Below are 23,500 nucleotides of genomic sequence, written 5' to 3'. Positions count from 1 at the left end.
CATCTTCACTGAAATGAATCGAATACATTCTGACTCAGAAAAACAAATGGGCCATCTAGATATTTCAGTAGAAAGGGATTTCATAAAAAAAATTTTTAAGTAGATTCTAGAGAGAGGGAGCTTGGAGAGTGGTAGGTATTTACTGCAGTATATCCAAATAATTCTTGGATGTTGCAAGTATATAAAGACCAAATCTTGAAGGTTTTAAAAAATAATTCCCTCAGTTTCAGCTCCTCCATAGGGATAAGGGGACAAGTTTCTCCCACTTGGATAGTAGAAATGTGGCTTACAAAAATAAAGGAAAAATCTCTTACGGAGGAAGGCCAGGGATGTTTTTGTTTGTTTGTCTATTGGGTAAAGAAGATTTTAGTTTCTAAGATCTCACCCAACGAACTCCCGTGGCAACTAACTATAAATTCATCCCTCTTGGAAAAGGGGCTCCCTGCCAACCTTTGGGACCCGTGACTCCAGAGGCAGGTACAGGCTCTTTTAGCTTTAGCTAAAAGCCTCCGCCATTTGTCACCACACAAAAGCATTTCCTGTCCCCTCACTATTAAACCTCACTGCTCAGATATTCAATTTTAAGGGAGAATAGTAAAGAAACAACTTGGTATTTTATAAACTTTTACCATATTTTTTGATTAAAAATAAATGTTATATTGTGGTTAAGGACATTTCAAATGCTATTTAAGAGCTTCTCTCCACATAATTGAATAAAGCAATCAAACATGCAAATTTAATGACATTCTCTACCAATTAAAGGGACAATCAACAGATAATAAGCTGTTTTATGGTTTTAACTTATGGGAATACATTTATTTAAAGGGTAGAGAGTGTTGAAATCAGATGCAAACTTGCATGGGGAGCTTAGGAAGAGAAAAATGTTAACTATTTAAAAGCTAGTTGAAATAAAATGCACCTCACTGCACTAAATGTAGTTTGATTATATGGCTTACACATGCCCACTAAATTTTTTAAAAAAGCAATTAAGAATGAAGCCATCTCTCATAGAATTTATGAGTATTCAAATTTATTCTCTGTCCATTTTCTTAGCTTTAAAATTTCATTTCCGGCCAGGTACAAGGAGGAAAGAGAAGAAACAAAACATGGTGCTTGGCCTGTTTCCCCAGGAGGAGTATGGCTCCCAGATGCTTCTCAGCAGCCCACACTGGCTTCAACAATGTTTAAACAACTGACTCTGTGCACTCATTGCACTGATGACATATGGTGACAAAAACACCACCACAAAAAGCTCAACCTCAGAAGCAATAGAGACCTTCTGGGTCTTTTCATGAATAAAAGAATTAAAAAACAAACGCCCTCCCCCCAACACACTCACAAAATACCAGCAAACCTAAATTCTCCAACAAACCGTACAGAGCCTTCTTGAGAGCAGATGTCACAGCAATTAGACCAAAGCTCCTGTCATACTGAAATATTTTAACAGAACTGAGAAGCACAAAAGATGAACATGTTTTATCATTTAGGGGCACCAGAAAATGAGAATTAGTAGCCCTGGTTTCTTCACTCACATGCCACACTCTCTGATTCCTCCTGAAGGTAAAACTCTGCCTTCAGAGCAGATTCCAAATCCAACATCTAGGCCCAATCTTGGTGTGCTGGAATGTCCCCAGCAGGGCTCAGTAATACCAGTTGCCTCTTGTAAAAACTATGCTGTGCAATAGGGAAGATAAAGTTGTCTACAAAGAGGTCACCATGGCTGCACAAGTCAAAGCAATGCACACGGGCTAACATCTTGGCCTTGTGACCCATGGGGGATACAATCATTCCATCTGCTACATGATGCCTAGATACAGACGACTTCCTAACCGGATTCAGGTAAAGTTATTTAACCAAATAAGTCTTTCACTTTCTCCCCTGCTCCCTATTAGGGAATAGCTTGGGCCAAGGATGGGGGGATCCTGTGACCTTAAGGCCACATGCGACCTTAAGGCTGCAGGTTCCACACCCCTGGTCGGGGGGCTTGGGTCTGATCCACATCAATGCAATCCATGAACATTTATTAAGGATCCAGATGCAACACATTCAAGCATAAAAGAAACACTGTTAATATTTAACATGAAGCGAGCTGTCAAAAATGTAGTCAGCAGTGAAAACGCTATGATACAAGTGAAATTACTCTGTGTGATGCTGTCTCTGGAGATGATGAGCCCTTCTGAAATGAGATCTTCTCTCTTAAGAACAAACAACGTCTGTCACATCATGTTCACATCATAGAGGTTGTATACAAGTCAAGAGGATTAAAACAGGTCTAATATCGATGAGGAGGGGAAAGAGAATTTGTCCATCGATCCCAGAACCAATTCCCGAATAGAAACACTTTGTGGGAATGAAATGGCCGCTTCATTTTTGAAAACAAATGAAATTTACATGATTTGATATGAATTATTTTTCAATATAAGTGACATTATTCCTTTGTTATGAAATACCCTCAAGTCATGCAGACCAAGACGGCTGCCCCCCTGAAATTGTTTTTGCATTCTTCTCGAGCACAGAGCTATCTAATTCCAATAATAACAAAATGATCTCGGAAAGCTTCACCCCTCCCCATAACTTATTATATCTTGTCAAAGTGCTAGCCAAAACAAATTCATCTCTGGAAATGGAAATATTAATTTGTTGTTAAAGCCCACTGTCCATGAACAGGCAGGTCCATTAAAACATCCAACCAAATGCCAAGCACACAGTACGAGCTGCTGATTTGGAATTAAAGCCGGTCTATCTAGTCTCTGTATTTCTAGCTGATGGTCTACTGAGGAACCTGACATCTAGTCCTGGAACTCATTTCAGCACATGAGGAAGAAGAAAGCATTAGCAAAATCTGAAAGAACCTACTAAAGGCAAAAGAAACCATTTGAACATGACAAAAACCAAATTAAAACATGCAACACTTGCAGATCAGTCTCTCTCCTCTCAGTCTCTCCTGATTCCTGCTTGCATTTATTGGAGGCCAAACAGGCAATCATGAACCCCCAAAGACGCATCTCATTTTCTTTTCTTTTTTTTTTTTTGGATGCATCTCATTTTCTAGTTATCTTCGATTTATTTATTTGGGGTCAATTCAGTTGATGGTTTGGGGGTCATCAAACCCTAAATGTTAAGCTTCTGTATTTCTATTCATGTTTCCCAAGAAATTAGTGTGAGTCACAGACCTGAAGGTGAGGCACTGCTTAAATGGGTGAAGCAGTCTTGAGTGTTTGCTTCTCTGACCAGACTAAAATACCTGCCATGAACTGCCTGCCATCCTAGACTGCTGAAGAGAGGCTATGGAGACTGTTTTCCTCCCCGGTCCTCAGCGTCTCAATGCCAGGAGGTCAATGATGCACACATCAGGGCTGGGTCTCCTCCACAGGGGCCGACGTTAGCCCTCGCAACCAAGAAATTCTGAGAGCTAGAGGTCCCAGGGATGGTTTCGGGCGCTTTCACACACCAGCCTTTACAAACACATTTTTTACTTTACAGACATGACTCATGCCGTGTTGAATGTATACAAACGACAGCCTGAATTTTGGTGGCTTGTTTCACTTCAGAAGGTGGAATGCGATATGGCTCACAGTAACTTAACTAAAACACAATTGCTCCAGAGGGTCCCAGACATCTCTCTCTAGAGGGACCCACTGAAACAGGAGGGCATCAAGCTTCGCCCTTTCAGAAGTCAGGTCAGCTGGAAGTATCGGCTACCTAAGAGTACTTAGTTGCTTGCTCTAAAGCCATGATTAATAAGAACAGACAGGTCCAATGGTACTTACTGACTCATAAAATGTCAGTGACAGCTCTAAGCTCTCATCATTAGCTGCTTTGGCAAGTACTACCACTGGGCAGAGCCAAGGCCCTCAGTGCGATGGAAAAGAGAGGCTCATGTTCTTTCTAAAGCCATTAAGCTTAACTGAATTCAGGCCTTCATTTGCTCTACCGTGGTCAGTGTGTGTAGGCTGCAGCATGTTACCAACAAAGAGATGGGCTCAGTGAATGACAGGAAATTGGACATATGTGACTGACACCCATGTATGTGCATGCACACACACACACACACACATGCATACATTCTGATAGGCTTTCTTCTTCCTTAATTCGCTGTTGTAAGGGGCCTTGCTTTTTCTTAGTCAGAGGTCTGAGTTTTTAGCATAGTTTTTCTAGAGCCAGAGGGAGTTGAACGGCATTGGATGACAAACCAAATATGAATATGGAGCTCCAACGCAGCTCACCTTAACTCTCACCTTCCTGCTCACTATAAAAGCAGCAGACAAATTCTTATATGGGCAAGGCCCAAAGGAAGCACTTGGAGAGTTGTGCTCATTTGTATCATGTGTACACAAAGTCATTCTTTGTGATGGTATTTGCACCATGAGATTTTCTTTTGTTTTTGTCTTTTTGCTTTTTTGGTTTGTTGTTTTTTAGGCAATTGGGGTTAAGTGACTTGCCCAGGGTCACACAGCTAATAAGTGTCAAGTGTTTGGTCTAAGGCCGGATTTGAACTGAGGTCCTCCTGACTTCAGGGCCCGTGCTCTATCCACTGTGCCACCTAGCTGCCCCTACATCATGGGATTTTAAACCCAGGTAATACTAAGTCCTCACTCAGATTTACCTGGCACCTTAAAGTTTATGAAACCCTTTCACCATGACTCTTGGAGGGAGCTAGTAAGATACACACCCCTCCAAACACAAACTACAACCTCAGTCTATCCTCACCGTTGTCAATTTGTCTAAAGCCCCCCTCCCCTCCCAGAGCTGCAAGCCCACTGGATGGGCTAACTCACCAAGTGGTAGCTGCTACATCCACTTTCAACTCCTCTTCCAAACTACAAACCAAACTTTTGGTAAGTGGATCTCCCATTCAGAGAGCCCATGATACTTTAGAACTACGGACATGTGGCTTTTATATAATTTCCTTCATCTTGATATGTCACCATCTGGGAGGAGTGACTACATAAAAGTCTTTCCTGAAGTCCAATATTCTTGGGATACACGAACCCTATTTTCTCTTGTTAACACTCTGCCTACATGGTCAGGAGTTGGGAATTTTTTCAAAAAAGGCAGGCAACCTAAATCAACCTCAACAGTCCATTTTTTTCCCTCAAAACAAACATTGACAATGTTCTGTAGATAGTATGGGGGCCTCTGATGTTCTGGGCTCACTACTGGACATATGTCCAAATTACATACTATTTTAAAAAATTTTATTTTTGATGGTTTGGGTCTGAGGTGGTTTATACAGAAATGTCAGTTTTAAAGAGAGCTAGTCTCCTTGAACAATGGTAGGAGAAAATATATGCCATTTCCCCCTTTTTCTTTTACCAAAGGATAAAGAAAAAAATCAGGAAAAACTTATAAAATTTAGTCAACTTTTGTTATTTTCATTTCAAAAAAATGGAATGTCTATAAATGGCACTTTCATATACTATGCAATGCTAATCATCAAGACCTGCCTATTTATTTCCCCAAGATCTATCTTTGTGGACTTTTCTTTTCCCATATTTTCCTTAGAATTGTTCATGGACACTTAAGGAATCCACTCACATTTTATTATTCTAAACAAATGTTCACATTTTCTTACTATACAGGAAATCATGAGGAAGCCTCAAGTAGAATAGATATGTACCCTTTCTTCTGATGACAGATCATTCTGTCTGCATCTTCCCTTCTGGATTACGTGTTGGCTTCTGTTTTCCACCAATGACTTCCCCTTGCTCCCCAAACAAAAACTGTTCCATTTTGGGGCCAGAGGATATGTATACTCTAATATGAAATTACTGGATTTTTCTGTGCTGATACAGAACAGCTTCCTAATAAGTCAAGCCAAATTGCACAGAAAAGAAGCCCAAATAAAGAAACCAAACAAGTCTCTGCATTTGTTTGCTATTTGATTCACATTGGAATGTCAATGTAAAAAAAATCTCCATATTCATTTTTATTAACCATTTATGGGGAAATGGGCAATTAAACCAAAACGGATTCCATTTTCTAGTATATAAAAATAGATTGTGATCTGATACATGGGATTGAACCAGTAATAATGGCTGCTGTTGGTACAGCCCTTTAAAGTTTGCAAAGTTTATGTGAGCCTCATAACAGGCCTGGATTTAATGCAGATCTTACTGTGGGTGAGATAACAGAGGCTTAGTGACTACCTTATGGTCACTGGTGGCAGGATGGAAACCCAGGTCTTCCTGACTTGAAGCTGACGCTCTCAACCCTCCTGACTTACAAGAATAACTATAAAGGAATGGATTCCCCTTTGACCTGCAGCTGCTGGAGCTGCAAAATGCACCAAGGTACCAGCCCTCGCTCCCTCCCCATTGCCTTCTCCTTTAAGCCTTCCCTCTCGACTCTCCTCCTCCATCATGCCCCCAACGTCCTGCTCCAAACCTGCTCGTCCCCTTCCACTGTGCTCTCCCTGATCCATGATGAACAAACTTCCTTTTATCTTAAACCTTTTCATTTCTCACTCCTTTCATCTTCCAGCACTAATTGAAACATGACTCTTTCCTGATGACACCATTTTCCTCGACACTTTTTCTAGTTCTGGTTACATTTTCTCTCATACCCACCCCCCAAGTCACAGGTCGTAGTTAGTGAGAAAGTCTAAATGCTCCTTGCTTTCCATTGCCATTTCCAGACTCTCCCTTTACCACTACCATGTAGCAGTCTCTCTTCCTTTGAGCCTTAAACTATTTATCATCCAATCCAAGATCCTGATGGCTGTCCCTGACATTCCCAGGACATTCTTTTCCTTCTTCAATGAAGGCAGTGCCTGGCTCACAGGCTCTCTCTTCACCCTAACGTTTACCCTCATATCAGGGGACTTCAATATATAGAGATGCCTCCTCAAATATCCCAACTACCCAGTTCCCAAATCAACTGGATTTCCATGACCTTCTTTTCCACACCGCAGCTACTCCCAGAGATGGCTTACCCTTTGGCTTTGCCCTAAGTGTTCCATTTCCATGTTAATGAAATCCAAAATTCCTTTGTTTGATCACAGCCTTTCATCATTTCCTCTTTCCCTCGGCCATGTGACCCCTCGCCCTGTTCTTTGAGGTCACTGTAACCCTCGATCCGTCCACCTGCATTGAAAAGTCCTTTCCTCAGCAATCACCCCTGGACCAGAGTTACTCTCCTCCCTTCTATATCTCAGTCCTTGGTGAATCAGTCCCCTACACCAACCCTAAATTACTATCACAATCTGCCTTCCTTGTTTTTATTCCTATGCTGCCAAATAGAAGTATGGAAACATCATCAAATTGTGCTCACTGGATCCACTACCTATTTGTTAAGTAATTTCAAATGGGTTCTCACTGCAGCAAGGTGATCTTTTTACGCGTTCCCAAAGGTTTTGCTATCATCATTACCACAGCATCCATTTGGAACCTTTTCAATCCTATTCGAGTGGCCACCTGGCACCTCATGGCATCCTGGTTCCTTACCTTCTCTACTGAGGATTTTGCCTCATATTTTGTAGAAAAAAGTGAGGCCCTTCATTAAGAGATATCTCTTCTCCCGTCTTCTTCATCTCACACCACCAAACATCTTCCCACCGTCTCTTCCCTAACTCCTCTCTCACACGAAGAGGTGCCCTTTTCCCTGCCAAAGCCAACCCTCTACGTGAACTGCTGATCCCATTCAATCCTATCTTCTCCAGCAGACTGCCCTCTCTCTCCCTCTCCCTCTCTCCCTCTCTCTCTTTCTCTCTCTCTCTCATCTCAATCTCACCTCTTCCACTGGCTCCTTTTCCTGCTGCTTACAAACACAGCTATCCTAGTTCACTTAATCCTACCATCCCCACTGGTGTTTATCCTTCATCTTTCCTCCTCCTTTCAGTGAAACTGCATGAGGAAGCTATACAGACTGAGTAGCTCCACTTTCTCTCTTCCCCTCGTGTCTGTTTCTAACATGTACAAGAGATTTCATCGATGGCTTATGTTTTCACACTGCCTAGATCTCCCCCCTTGATTTCACTGATCATCTTCTCCTGGACATGTTTGCCCTAGGCTTTTGTGACACTGCCATCTCTGGTCTTCCTCGGCAGCCTTTTGCAGAATCTGCATCCAGGTCATATCCACTAATGGTGGGTGGCCCTCAAGGCCTGGCCCTGGGCTCTCTTCTCACTTACCATGGAGGGCCCCCCATTCTCCCAGCGACCCAGGTGCACATCCTCTGGGTCATCTCCTGTTCCTCCTTCTCACAGCCCCCGACCTGGCCATTTCTGGCTCCATGAGATCTCTCATCTATGTGCCTCTCCTCCCTTCTCACAGTTATACCCCTTGATCTTGCCCTCATCACCTCTTGGAACAGGGGGATCAAATGCACGGCATGGCCTACAGCACTCCTGAGGATAGCCTAGATCAGGTTAAACATAATTTGACAATATTTAACAAGATAAATAAAAATACAATAAAACATAAACAACATTTCATTGCAAACTAAGGCAATGTGTGGTCCATGGGGATCCTGATGGATGGATTCCTGACCCCTGCTTCTATTTCAGCCTGACACCAAACACTTCTAACTGCTGTCCCTGCTTTCGGTCCCCCTCGCACTCCAATCCACCCCACACTCAGCTACCAAAGTGTGGGGTTTCCTAGGGCCTCAACCCGGCCCCGTGATCCCTCTTCTCAAAGCCCCCTGGGAGTTTCTTCTTCCCTTCAGGATCCCTCACAACCCCCTCCTTTGGAATTTAAAGCTCTGCACAGCCTGGCTCCTTCCTGCCTTTCGAGTCTTCCTAGACTTTGCTCCAGTGACACCAGCCTCTTCTTGACGTTCCGTGAGCATCACAGAGTTCCTCCCACCTCTGTACCTTGCACTGGCCGGCGCTCATGACTGCAATGCCCTTTCCTCTCATCTCTGTCTCTTAGTTTTCCAGGCTTTCTTGAATAATCAGCTCAAATCCCACTGTGTACAAGAAGCCTTTCTCTGCGCACCCCAGCATCTCGTGTCATCCCCTCAGAGATGACCTTCCGTCCACTCTGCATATTATGAACATCTACACGATGCCTCCCCATGAGAACGTTGGCTCTTTAGGGACAAAGGACTGTTTTTTGCCTTTCTTCATATCCCCAGCTCTCAGTATAGACTGCACACTTAACTGACCAAGGAAAAGATACAAGTACACCCCAAAACGGCAGTATGTTCCCAAAGGAGAAGGAAATGTGAAGTGGTAAGTTATTTTTCAAATATTCTAGCATGTTCTAGTCCAGTGAGCTTTACGGTGCTTAGTGTTGGTGCCTAATGTTTGCATCTAATGATTGACAAATAAGGCTAACGCTGAGGTAAAGGAGAATCAGAAGGAAGAGGTCCAGCCACCCTAGGTGTCCAAAGAAGACCGAAGGCCAAGTAGCGTCGAAGAAGTGGCATGCGGAACAGGCATTCTGATGTGGCTGTGAGTGCTGTGATCTTGGAGGAGATGAGAAGGGCAGAAAAGATGGGCTCCGGGGGAGACCTCTACCCTTCTGCAGCAGGACCCGTGGCTACCAAGGCCACTATAGTCTATAGACCCATGAGATCACGCTCTTCGTCTCTCTTCTGGAGGCAATAACCGACCGGGCACACACCAAGTGCCAGGTGGCGTTCCTTCCACCAGGGGAGAGGGCAACAATGAACGGATGAATGACAAAGCATTTAACAGGCTCTTGCTATGAGCCAAGCACCGTGCTAAGTGCTGAGGGGACAAAGGGAAAAACCACACGATCCCCACTCACACCCAGATGACACGTGTTGGAGGATTCAGCTACAACGTAAACGGAAAGGCCGCTGGTGGTCAGACGGCAATCCTGGGTTCTGGACGACTCAGCAGCAGGAAAGACGGGAGGGCCTGCGAGCCCTCAGGAGGTGGTGACAGGACACCAGTAAGGCTGGTGGAGCTCAAAATGAACAAAAGGACCGCAAAGGGAACAGTCACATCTGTTCTCCAAGGCAGGGTCTGGGTGCAGCAGGGAGGCTGGGTCCCCTGGGACGGGACTGGGAGACGGGATCAGGGGTCGGTCTGGAAGGGCATCAACCGGGGCCTGTTCTCCTCGGCTCCCTGCTGCGGACGCTGAAGGACGATGTTTACGTCGTCCTGGCTGTTTTTACAGCTCGTGCAGATAGAGATAAAGGTAGTTAGTGGGCGCAGAGCGAGAGGAAGGAGGCAGAGGCTGTTGCCAAGGGGAGAGAGGCCTGGAAGGCGAGGGTCACACAAGAGCCAGCCTGGACTTGCCTGGCTGCTGACTCAGTCTTCACCAGATTCTGAGCCTGTTCCAGCTGGTTTTGGAGCAAAACCTGCAATTGCCGAGGAGGCAGCTGGGACCACGGTGCCCGAGACATTCAGGCTCCTCTGGAAGCTCTCGAACCAGCCAGGCCTGTCTCCTGTCCGCTAAGTGGGGTCCTGGGACGCCCCCCGTGGAAGACAATCCTCCACATCTTGACTGCGGTCATTAGATGGCAAGCTCCCGGAGGGCAGGGACTGTCTTTCTTTTCTTAGTTGTTTCCCCATCATGTGGCACAGCGCCTTACATACAATAGGCATTTCATAAATGTTTACAGACTATTCACTATTGCTTATCTTTGTGGTAAAGTCTTCGGGACCTGCTGATCTGGCAACCAAGTGGAGGTATGGCCCTTCTACGCCTCTCAGCCTCCCACACATCACACACCTTCTCGCTGGGGACAAGCTTTTGCCAGGTTCAGGCACTTGGAAAGGAGGCATTTCCTCACACTTCTCCACTCCAATCTGTTGCTACTGGAGAAGAATGGGGGCATGTCTCTCTATGCTCTGGCCTATTAAGGAAAATGCCGGGCTCTGAGATTCAGAGTGGCCTGAGAGGTCATGTAGTCCAAACCCCTCATTTTATGGATGGGGAAACTGAGGCCCAGACAGGGAAGGTGTCTTGCCCAAGGACACAAAGATTTGAGATTTGAACCAAGGTCCCCCGAGCTTAAATCTAGGACTCTTCACTGTATCCAGAGTTCCCGAATGAGATCAAAGAAATGATCTAAGAAGGAAACTCAGAAAGGACTGGCAAACAGGCTTAAGAAGTATGTGAGGAAAAGACAGTGACAGCGGAGAAGGAGGAGAAGAAAGTCGGCCCCTAGAACTGTGCCAAAGCAAAGGTATGAGGGGAAATCTGGACTTTCCAGGGAAGACGTGGCCGGGGAACCAATACCAATGACCATGATTGTGATGACAGCACCTGCATGGCCCTTCAAGGGTTGCAGAGCGTTTTGCAAACACCACCCTGTCTGATCTTGACAGCAGTCTTGGGAGGTGAACGCAGAAGGAAGATCTGCTGGGGCGCTGACCATCAGAATGGAAGGATGGAGACGCCCTGCCAAGGGGGCCACGGGCCCGACACGTTAAACAAAAGGCATGCCGCCATCTTAGGGTCCGTATGGGAAGCGTGGTACCCCATTCGTCCTCTGCTCTGCAGTCCACGCCGAGAACGTGGTCACTTAGGGGTGCCCCCATTTTCAGAGGGATGTTGACAAACTAGAACAGAGCTAGAAGAAGACAACCAAGATGATGAAGCATACAAGATTTTAACATATGAGCTATGGTTAATGTACCTGGGGGTGTTGAGATTGCAAAAGGGAAGATTTAGTAGGGAACACAATGGATGCTTTCCAGTACCTGAAAATCTGCCATGTGAAAAAGAGATTAGTCTTATTCCCTCGACCATGACGGGCCCAAACAGAAATCAATCACGGGATGGTGGGGGTGGGGGAGAGATAGACTTTGGCTCAATTTAAGAAACAACTTCTCACAACTAGGGTCATCTGAAGACAGAACAGGTGCCGGAGCCCTGAGCGTCCCCCATCACTGGAGACAGAGCCTTGGCTGCTCCCTGAGCATCTATCTGGGATACTGCAGGGCAGGCTTAGGACCAGGCCAGGGCACGTTAACTGTGTGAACTCTAAGACTCCTTCTCACTCCTGGATTCCAGCACTCCTAATTCTTTTATACGAGTGATTTAAAAATACTCATTGGAGAGTCCAATTGAGGCTGTCCCAATCTGACATAGGTTAGTTGAGCTAAAAAATGGAGAGCAGACAAAGGAACAGACATCAACACAGACCCTTATCATTTCTGGAGGGAGCTTGGTGAAGTAAATCAAGGAACACACCACAATGAAGATACCAAGAGAAGACACTCAGTCAGCAAACCTATAAGCTTTTTCCTAAACAGAGAGACGGGGCAGCCAAGAGTAACACAAATCTGAAATACAGACTTGTTTGTAAAAATCCTACAAGGTGATAGGTGGCACGATGGATAGAATACCAGACTTGGAGTCAGGAGGATCTGAGTTCAAATCCTGCCTCAGACACTTAACAACTGTGTGACTCTGAGTGAGTCACTTAACCACTTTCTGCCTCAGTTTCCCCAACTGTAAAACGGGGATAACATTAGTATTCATCTCCTAGGGTTACTGGAGGATCAAATGGTATAAGTAACATTCTAACGCACATTGCAAACCTTAAAGCATCCTATAAATTCTGGAGAAGTATTGCATGATAAAAAAAGGAGAAGCAAAGAAAGGAGGACAAGAGTGAAGAAAATTAAAAAAAAAAAAGAGTGAAGAATGCTTGGGGAGAAGGCCATCCAAGCAAAATCCTTCTGAGCCCTCCTAAGATTGAGCCTGAAAAGGTAACAAGCAGACAAGAGTGGAAAAGGCATGTAACTTCTGTGATAAACTCTGTCTCCACCAATGTAAGTGGAGCTGCCACATCTGGACTACAATATCATGGAGACGCTCTAAGAGCAGCCGGACAGAAGGAGAGAAGCAAGAGGGCAACACGCAGCGCACCCAGAGGCCCAGGCCTCCATCCCTCGATGTGTCCCATCCCTGGCAACCTCGGCCTCTGATCGGCTGGTTCTTGTCACAAAGTCCAGGTCAGCCGTGTCTTCAGTCCTGCTTCTCCAGATTTTCTCTCCCATCCCCTCTGGGTGGACACCTCCAGTAAAATGTAAGCTCCTTGAGGGCAGTAGCTGTCTTTCTGTTTGTATGTGTATCTCCAGCTCTTAGCACAGTGCCTGGGACACAGTCAGCACTTAATAAATGCTTGCTGCCCAGACAGTGAAGGTCTGTCATTGAAGGTGACAATTCTGAGGCATTAAAGGATCCGTTCTCAAGGTATCTGAAAAGGGTGGAGATACCAAAGGCAGAGAAAGTACCCTGGACTCTGTTAGTTGCCAAAAAAGGGACCAGAAGAATGACAAACTTACCAGAACCAACCACCGCGCCTACTTCTCATTCTCCCAGTTTTTATGAGAATACTCCCCCCTCATCCCAGGGGCATCTTTGAGGAGGACAGGAGAAGCACTATTTGAGAGCAAACAACAGCTTACCATTCACCCCAGGGGCAGAAATAGCACCAGAAAGAATATGTGGTCCCACTATGCTTATTGGCCTTGCTGACCAGTATGACTAGAATGACCCTCCCGACCAGTATGACCTTGCCAGGGGAGCACAGCCTGCCTGCAGACCTCTGAATCTTGCCTCACTTTTTATCGATAGTCCAAAATCAGTTTAGAGGAACTCTGAAGAAAGGGTAAGTCTGGGTCTTATTTAGAATTCTCATTAGTCAAATAAAAAAGGCAATAGAAACCATTTTTCATCAAGAGATTATATTAAAATCAAAGGCCGACCAGCCACCACTCCTTGTGCAAGGCAGCTAAGGGGTGCCATAGTGGACAAAGCCCTGGGCTTAGAGTCAGGAAGACCTGAGTTCAAGTGAAATCTCAGGCTTTAACTAGCTATGTGACCTTGGGCAAGTCACTTACCCTCAGATTCCTCATTTATAAAACAAGGATAATAATAACAGCATCTGCCTCCTAGGAGTGTTGTGAGGACCAAATGAGATAATAATAGTAAAGCATTTAGCATAGTACCTGGCATATAATTAAGTACTATATAAATGTCAGCTATCATTATTATTAATAAATGTCTGTTGAATTGGACTGAAGAATAAAACAGTACACACTGCAGATGATAAATAAAGCAACTCTGAATTTTGGCAGGCTAGCATATTTAAAAGTAGAAAATAGGATACAAATAATCAGACTCAAAGACCCACAAGATAGTAATATGAAAAGAGAATGATGATGCCCAGGGCCTGATTTGAGTCTACACTGTCAAACAAAATGTAGCAAGACACTCATAATCCACTAGTGGTCAGGTCACACACCTGGTGACTGGAATAAATTCTGAATAAAAAGTCAATCAAAATGGCTTTCATCTGTTTTTATTAAAATTACTAAAGGGCTAAGTCATGATTAGACATGGGGGGGGAAACTTGGTTATATAGTACACTGGAGACTGTAAACACTGAGGAAATGAGTGTAGTGGGTGAAGTCTAAATGGGAGCGAAAGAGAAGGAATGTTTAGCCTTCATATATCACCCACAAAAACCCCTCAGCCCTGGAGCCCGTTTTATGAAGGGAAAAAACCTCCAAAGGAAATTGTGGAAACCTCATCACTGGAAACATTAAAAACCAGATGGTCCAGGGTAGCAGGAAATACTCACAAGAGACCAATCCTTTAGAAGGTGGAGGCTGTGACAGGAGGGCCAAGTTGGCTTTCTGCATCTCTCATCTGAAAGGATCAGGGTTTTGTTGCATTTCTAAATGCTTCCAATCAAAGACAAAGCACTGGGCCGATGCAGAGTGAATGTATGCTTCCTTACGTGGCCCTGTGAGGGATCTGCCGTCAGGGAGTTTACAGTCTAGGGACAGACCCAGGCTGTATCAACCTTAAAATGAATCTAACCATGGTAGCCTACGTCAAATGAGGAGCAGGACAAAATACTCCATGAGTTTACAAGAGGGAGGGACTCCGGGCTGGCACTTGGATTCTGGAAGGCATCTTGCCTATAGATGGGGAGAGGTTAGGGAAAGAAAACCTTCTAGAAGGCAGAAATGGTGTGAGTCATGCACAGACAGTAGCAGCAAAGTACCCAAGGCATGCGGGCCCATCAGTGTCTCAGGGCAGAGGCTCATGTAGCCAGTGGGGAAGAGGATGCTGGGTCTGCTCCATGAGGCACATGCTGTGCAGGACGTGTGGGCTGGAAAGAGGGAGATGGGGCGTCAGGGACCTTCTTCCTTGGCGTCTTCTCACCAAGCATCTGACCTTTACGTTCCAGCATCCTCCCCAGCAGTCCTCCCCTCCTGGGGAGAAGTCTGGAGAGGTAGGAGGTCTGCTCTTCCGACTGCTGAGCTCTGAGCCCAGAGCGCTCACTGTGTTACGGGGGGGCCCGCCACCTGCCCTCCATTCTGGACGTCCTTGCTAACCACTGCCAGGACTCAGTGGGGCCTTCTTTCCTCCACGGTTGTCCTTCCCCACTGGAATGTTAGATCCTCAAGCGCAGGGACCAGCCTGCCTGTTGCCATCCGAATCTCCATAATGAGTAAGCACAGTGCCCAGACACTGGGAACACTTCCTGAAGGCTTTTTCCACAATTCCACCTAGCTCCACGGCTTGGCAACTACTTATATAATTCTAGCTTTAACAGAAAAGTCAGTAATAGCCTAATTAAAATGACAAATAGATGCTGGCCCAGACTTTGGAGTGCAGATGTTCTTAACCCAAATGACTGGGTGATTCAGAGGGCCAGAGGATCAGGCATGACATCTCCAGGTGACCAAGAGCAAGACGGGGCTTTCTGTGATCTCACTGGTCTCCGGATCTCATGGAGGGTTGTGCGCGCGCGCGCGCGCGTGTGTGTGTGTGTGTGTGTGCACGCGCACACGTGTGTCTGCACTTGCACGTGTGTGTGCTCACAAGGGTTCTGCGGAGAGCTGCCGTAAGTAACATTCCTCTTTGTGATGAGGACAACGTATCTGCCACCGCACACAGTCTTCTTCTGCCCATGTGGAGAAAGGGAAGCTGCTCTGGGTACCCTCCAGGTGGTCGGTGGCTCAGCTATGGACCAGAAAGCCCAAAAGGGGGAATGCCCATGGCGTACAATCACCTCCAGCACAGAATCCTTGGCCAGCAGACCTAGGAACGATCTGAGAGACCACGTAGTCCACACTCTCTATGATAGCTCTAACAAGGGAGCAAATTCATTGTGTCTTTAAAAACACATTTCTCTTTAGTAAATACTAAATATTTAAGTGAGCACACGTGTGTGTCTGTGCATACACCTGTCCGTGCATGCACGTGTCCTGTCCTCTCTGGCAGAGCTTTTTGATATTCCAGGTCAGAAGCCACCTTGCATTTTTGATCACTGGGGAGTGGGCAGGGAAAGACCGGATGGTAATCCTGGATTTTATGTCTAGACAGAAACACGTATCTCACATCATATCACAAGGCACCATTACTCACTTAACGTAATAATGCAGCCACTCCAATGTAAAGACTGGAAATGCTAGCCGACCTTGTAGCGTAAGAATGTTGAAATGCTCACCTGACAGGCTTCATGGAAGCCCATGGGCATTTTTTAAACTGCATTCCGCACAAGGGCACCCTCAGACAAATCCTCTAGTGAAGCCAGGGTCTCATTAGCACCCTGTCATGATCTGGAATTGAGCCAACTCCAACCACTCAGCTGGAGATTTTCACACTAACCTGGTGGCATGTGTGACCCTTCATCAAAAAGCCCAGAGCTCATTTTTGAGACCTGTAATAGCTTCCTGATTAGTTTTTCATCTGTGCCCATTTATTTGCTAAAGATAGATACCTACACATGTGAATGCTCAGAAACCTTTGTTTATGTCCGACAGGTTCTTCCCTGGGAAAATCTTGGCAGATGCTTATTTCTTTAAATTTCATTTTAGAGCCGGATGTTTACACTGACAAAGTTTGAAATGTGACCGACCAGAGGACGAGCTGCCCCTTTTTTGGCTCAGGAAGGGTGACTCTGTCATGACAATAAAATGAATTCGCCCTTTTACACTAGAGGCTCATGGCACTGGGGGCTGTCTTCCTCTTTTTCACGTTGCCCTCTCTTCTCCATCCCACTCACCAGAAGACATTTCACATTCAATTCCCCTGAAAGCTACAGATTTAAAAGGCTAATGGGTTGTTGCAATTTCTGTTACTGAGCTGAACTCAGTCAGCCTCCGTCTGGAGAATCCATTTTTCGGCACAACTTCCTGCCATTAAAAAAAAAAAAATTGGCAAGAAGGCAAGAAAGGAGTCAAGCTGAGCCCGATGTCTGCGGTGATTATCCAGCATAAAATTCCTTTTCTGAGACTCAAACCTACACCAAAATATTCCTCTGTTGTCCTTTCATGAAATGGAGTAAGCTTTGAATTCTAAACTCAAGGCCCAAGTCAAGACTTTTCTAAAGACCTACTTAACTGGGCACATTTTGGTCAAAGCACAAGGCCAGCCACCGATACTAAAACTTAAAAAGCAAACATTGATTTGTTACAGCAATGTCGCAATGTGAGGCAACTTGATACGCCAATTGCCCCATCCTAATTAAGCAATAAGACTAATAAGAAGCATGTTCTGCCGAGATATCAAAACGCCTCCAGGGCCTTGGGGCATTTGAGAAAAAGCCAAATCCTTCAGTGACCTCCAGCCTCCTAGCTATGGGTGGATTTATTTAACTCTCCCCCTCAAGGGAAAAGAAATCTTAGAAATTTACTCTGATTCTTTTATGACGTTAGTTAATAATTCATGAACAAAAAATTAAAGCGTAAGACGTAGCTGCTGTAGTAAAGTTATTCTGACTAAAAAATAATTTCAGCGAAACTCCTGACATTCTCATAGAATGAGGGAAATCTTTCCTCAGCCCCCTTTTGAAGCTGTTTTCCTCTTTTTTCTCTTGTACTTTATGATAACGATCATAAGAACGTGACTCTGCCATGTCAGTCGTGGAAAGCTCCTTCCATCCTTGTCAATCCGCCTAATCCAAATCCAACTTTATTAAAAAGCTTAACGAGGAGGTTCCCTCTCAGGATTCTCACAGTGTGCAAACTCATCAGAAGTTACAAATTCTCCCTGGGAATGAATGGCAGTCATAGCAAATCCTGAGCACTGGATCCTGTCAGATTGAAGGGAGGCTCGGCACGTGGAGAGAGGAAGCAGTTTGTGAAACACGCACGGATGATGAATGCACAGCTCGCCGTCCTCAGGTGAAACACCGAGGACTGGAATGTTCCTATAACAAAGAAACATTAAGGGGGGGCCCGATTCTTGGGCTTCTTCAACAAAAAGTGAATTTTCTGGTTTGGGGCGTTTAACCAAAACAGAACAGTTGAGCTTTGGCGCTGAGAAGGAACGTGTGTGACATCACTCAGAAGCGTCTTGATCTCTGCTCACTCAAGTGCTACCAACTCACAAAGCGAAGCAGAAGCCAGCGATGCTGCAGAAGCAAAGAGGACCAGGCGCCCCACAGCCTGGATGGCCTCCTTCCCAGGAGCACCGACCACCGGGGGCTCAATTTGGCCCCCTCAGTCCGTGAAGCGACTGGTCTCCCAGCAGGGACCAAAGCGGGGGGATGTAGGGAGGAGCCAATCATTTCAGTGAGTGACGAGGCCAGGGTGGCAGGAAGAGACAAAAAGAAGCTGTTCCCAAAGCTTTGGGCTAACTTCCCATGAACTCTTCCCTGGAATAGATTCCCTGAGGCCTGTGCTCTGTGAATGGTCTTAGGAAGCTCTGCATTCCATGGCAGAGCAGTCTTTGAAATGGTCAAGCTGCCACTCAGGAAAACCAAGGTCATCAGCCCTGACGGCCTCCTTGGGTGACCACCAGGACACACACGTCACAAACATGTCACGGAAGGAATGGAAACTGAGTTCAAAACATTCAGGAACAGAAGGTAGCTCTGGTCAAAAGGGTCAAGGCCATTTGTCTTTAATAGACATAACGAAAACTAGTTTGCCTGCCAGTCTAATAGTACAGTTGGTTTCTCCTGTTGGGAGTGAGCTATTCCAACAACTCCAAGAAAAACATTTATTTGCTGTTATGAAGCCAGATGCAATGCAGTGTTTGTGGTGGCAAACGGCACATTTAAGAACAGACTAGCCTCTCACTGTACACCTCAACATTCACTCACACAAACTCTTTCAAACTGTTTTTAGCACTAAAAAACTGAGGCCATGTGAGTGAAAATAGATTACCCATGATCACCACTGATGCTTTGATCAAATGCCACCCCAGAAAGGCCAGGAAGTTCAGAGAGCATCATAAAATAAAGCAGCACGTACAGGTTTCTTTCTCCCTTAAGCCTAAGTTCTAATTACTGATATTCCTTGCTAATAGCAGGAGGCTAGAATACAAACTGCCACACTAACACTACAAGAAATGCTTTGAAGGCTAACATCCTCAGCCTCGGTGCTGCCTCCCCATCCACTGCATGCTTCAGGTGGCTTTCCAAAGGCCTTTAGCTGCACATTCTCCTCAGGGCCTTGCCTCTGCTCTAACCCGACCCGCAGACCTGTATAGGAGGCTGCCAACACGTCAGTCGACATCAGCTGTACCTAATACTACAAGTTGGGAGTCCTGTGCCCCACCTAAAACAAATAACGATATATGTTCCTGAAACCTCTGAGGTTCTCTGACTGAGCTCAGTGACAGTTTCTCTAAGATAACACCAAGTCAATTTTTAATTAAAAAAATCACCCCGCATAGTGAGCGCGATGCTAAGTCCGTCAGCTGGGCTTCAGGGCCCCCCACCTCTCGTCCTGAAGTACATCATACCATGGGCCTGGCACAGGCTCAGGACAGTGGCTCAGGAAGTTCCCCCCCTTCATTATTCAGAACACGCCAGGCTGTCGTGAAGCCACCAGGGAAATGAGGCAGGGTGTGCTAAAGAGGACATTATTTTAGGTGCAGATGAGCCTCACCAAACATGATACGAGAGATACCTGGAAGCACTTCGTAAATTTCGTCGTCACTCGGCTGGCCATTTGCTGGGGGATTTGTGATCGTGGGCCCGGGGTCAACGTCGTCGTACACCTCTCCCCTTTCATCGTCGTCCTCAGGAATGACATCAGATTCCAGGTCTGCAAAACATCATTGCACAAAGCATGTTTTTAAAGGATGCCAGAAACACCAGATTTAAAAAAAAATGCTTTCCCCTAAACAGACCCAGTCCCGAAACTCACTTACAAAGTATCATAACTCTGATGACATAATCCACTTTCAAAACCGCAAACAAGTGACCCCCATGTTAAACAATACGGAAAATGAGCACATTCACAAAAACTGCAAGAGGCTCTATTAATATCATTCTCTGCTCCTTCTCACAGAGGTCCCTGTGTGTTAATATAAGCATTTACGCGTGGAAACTGAAAGTCACTCTGTGCCCGTTAAGCATTAAGGAATGTCTTCAAATGACTTGCTTAATCGATCGCTCTTACCTTGTAACACAAATTTCAGGTGCTGGACCCATTCCTCAGCGTCTCGGGGAGTGGCCGCTGTGAACTAAGAGAGAAAACAACGGTCGAGTCACCTCTGGAGTAGAAGCGATGGCTAATTCCCATCCTTTCTCTGCGGGCCCATTAGTAATTCTTTTCATGTCTGGTGATACTTTCCTTGCAAGGATGCTCCTTATAATGTACTGTTAATTTTGACAAATTTACGTAATTGAAGCAGTGGATGATGGATTTGGAACTCTGATCAGCAGCTGGCAGCTGTGCAGAAAAAACCTGCTTCTCTTCATCAATGTCAAAGCCAGGAGTGATGAGCAAAATTTGCCCTTGACAATTAGAAGACACCCATGAATTTCTTTAGACTGCTGGGTACAGTTTTCTTAAAAATGGTCTTGTCAGATACCAACATACTACTGACAACTTAATTAACTGGCTTTCAACTGCAATCTCAGATATTTAAAACTTATTAAACTTACATTCCATATTGATGTCTAACTGATAGATCCGGGGATTGCAGAGCTGATAGGTCCTTTTACCTTGGATTTTCCTCCCACGCCCTTAAATAATACAATCTCTATTAACACACAGATTTTTGATAACCGTATTCTTCCTACTATAGAATTCTTCTAAAAAAAATCACACAAGCCCATTAAAATAGAGTAGCAAAATGTTAACACTGACGTGATAGATAATATATTAACTTGTTCTTATTCAAAAAAGATACCATTTGAACTGATTCTGAATTTTTTTAAGTAAGTTTTTTATTATAGGAATGCTCTGTGTAAGCAAACTGGGGCTTTTTTTTTTTCATCACCATATCAGAGAGAGTTGTTTTACCAAAATGTTAATATCTCTATAAATGAAATCAGCACATTTTTATCGACCTAATTTCAAGGTGACATAAAAAGCCCAACCTGATAGATGCGTTTATCAGGAGCTGAGATTTCAAAACAGCAATCTTTCTTTGCATCTTTCCTAAGGGTATTATTCATTCTGACGTTGTATCCATCTATAGCAAATTCACCTTTCTGTTGTTTGTCTGTGGAAGATAAAGTCAAAGTTACAACTTCATTCACAGTACTGCCCAGCGATGCCCAGCAGACTCGCTTTGATTCGGATTTTCTTTTCCAGTTCATGTAGACACCAATTTATTTTTTTCATTTGAACCCTTTTTAAAGTATAATGATTGTACCTTTTGGGGGGTGGGGAAGAGAACCATTTTCATTTCTTAATTGGGAGAATATTTGGGGTGGGGGTTTTTTGTTTTTCAAAGATACCTTAGGGAGTCTCAAGAGAGAAGCCTGCAGATGGTGGTCTTATTTAGTCAGAACTGCGCGACGTGACACTTGTATCTGGGGAAAGCCAAGAACTGGAACTTGGAACTTGCTAGACAGGCTCACTATAAATCAGTGTCTCTTTCAGGTTCAGTGAAGCCAGTGGGAAAACCTGTCTAGTTGGAAACGTCCTGAGGTCTTTCATTCTCTCTCTCTCACCCCTCGGGGGGAAAAATAACCCTCTTAAACTACAATGGTCTGAATGGCCTCCTCTCTCCACCTTTTAAAGCAGACAATCATTTCGATCCCAAAGCTTTACTTCACTCACTAAATGATCAATTTTTACAAATGTAGTCAGAGGGAGAATTTTGTATTGAAAATATCAGCTGAGGAGTCTCTAAGTGAGAATCCCAGGATTTTAACTCTGGTGGAGCTAAAGCTGTCCTTTATTCTTCAAAGACGCATTCACTTTGGAGGAAATTCTAAAACAACACTCTATTTTTACATTAGCAAAATAACGTTACAGTAAATGAATGCAAAATAATGAGAACTCTTTCCTTTCGTCTCCAAGGGGACATTGGGTAGTGCCTGATGTCCACTGCTAAGGAATAAGGAGGAAGAGGGGAAGTCAGCCAGCCCTCTGGACTTCTTGAGTCCCCTGAGCGCTTCTAATAAATTCAATGTTTAAGTGTAAGCAAACCACAAACTCGCAGTAACTCAGTATATATCCACCTTCCAAACTATAAGCAAGGCCTTCTGACACCAGCTTGATAACAAATACGTAAGGAGAATATTTGTGGAACGTTAAGATAACACACACACAACTCTGTTGGCAACTTTGATAGTGAAATAAGGCTATCAAAACACTTTGTGTTGGGAATATGCAATTTGGAAAAAAGGGAATTTTCTCAGAGTGACATCATTTAGTAATCTGCTCCACAGAACTGACACAAATATATCCCACTGAGTAACTGTATTTGCAGTTGGCCACTTAGGGACATCAAGGGGACAGAAGGGGTTAGGGAGCGACAGCAAAGTGAGAAGATGGCGCCCCATGTTTTCCTTCCATTTACCCCAGTGATGTGGCAGAAAGTGGAGAAGCGAATGACATTTTATAGTAATAAATCTATCTACAAGATAAGCCCAGAAGAACCTGCTAGCTACTTCCCATAACATCTTTCTACTTGGGATAGACAGATACCCTCCCAACCAAACCACAGTAAATCTGTTTTGATTCTTTGGGGTGAAAAGAAGGCATTCGATATTAATATGGGTTCTGGATAACTGAGATTCACCATACTTGAATGTGAAAACTTTTAAAATTAACCATCTTTATGGGCACTTTTCCAAAATGTAATTTGTGCTTAACTGTCATTTATCAGAGTAAGATAAAAATAATTTGGCTGTCTTGATTATTCAAATCAAAGAAGGCGGGAAAAGTTCCATGTTCTGTCCAAAGACGAGACTTCTCCCTCCTCGGGTTGAAGACACCAACATCCTTCGGGTTAGCACCCTGGATTCACAACATCAGAGTCATTCCTGACTCTTCCCACCCTCCCTCCACCACATCTACTGTGCCACATACCTTCCCAAAGTAACTTGTGACCACCCATACTAGTGATCAATCTACCTTAACAACCAATTATCGGACTCCTGCTCCATCCCAAAGCACTGGAATCCATGAAATTCTCCAGGTACCACATATGTATTCTACTCCTATTCCCCAATCTCTGAAAATTCACAACTTCTCTAAAGGTAACAGCTGTCAGAATGAAAAAAGAAATGAAAAATCAGAATTAAAAATGACATATATATGTAAAAAACTACATACTACAGAGACAGAGAGAGGAGAGAGGAAAGGAGAAGAGAGGACAGGAAAGGGGAAGAGAGCAGAGAAGAGGAGAGGAGA

The 23,500-nt window shown here is 44.6% G+C and overlaps 1 protein-coding gene across 5 annotated transcripts in view; it reads right to left on the bottom strand.

The window, feature by feature from the left end:
- The window catches only part of SKAP2 (src kinase associated phosphoprotein 2), a 191,924-nt gene that overhangs the window by 48,494 nt on the left and 119,930 nt on the right, over positions 1-23,500 (bottom strand). For all 5 annotated transcript variants that reach the window (XM_027872417.1, XM_027872418.1, XM_027872416.1 and 2 more), the window contains 3 exons: positions 21,232-21,356; positions 20,306-20,369; positions 19,811-19,948 (listed from right to left, as the gene is read on the bottom strand). In XM_027872417.1, the coding sequence (XP_027728218.1) occupies positions 19,811-19,948; positions 20,306-20,369; positions 21,232-21,356 (327 nt within the window). The remainder of the gene's footprint in view (positions 1-19,810; positions 19,949-20,305; positions 20,370-21,231; positions 21,357-23,500) is intronic.

This window comes from Vombatus ursinus, unplaced genomic scaffold (assembly GCF_900497805.2).
Source record: "Vombatus ursinus unplaced genomic scaffold, bare-nosed wombat genome assembly UNPS02014799.1, whole genome shotgun sequence".
Taxonomy (NCBI): Eukaryota; Metazoa; Chordata; class Mammalia; order Diprotodontia; family Vombatidae; genus Vombatus; species Vombatus ursinus.
This window is presented reverse-complemented; position numbering and strand designations above follow the sequence as displayed.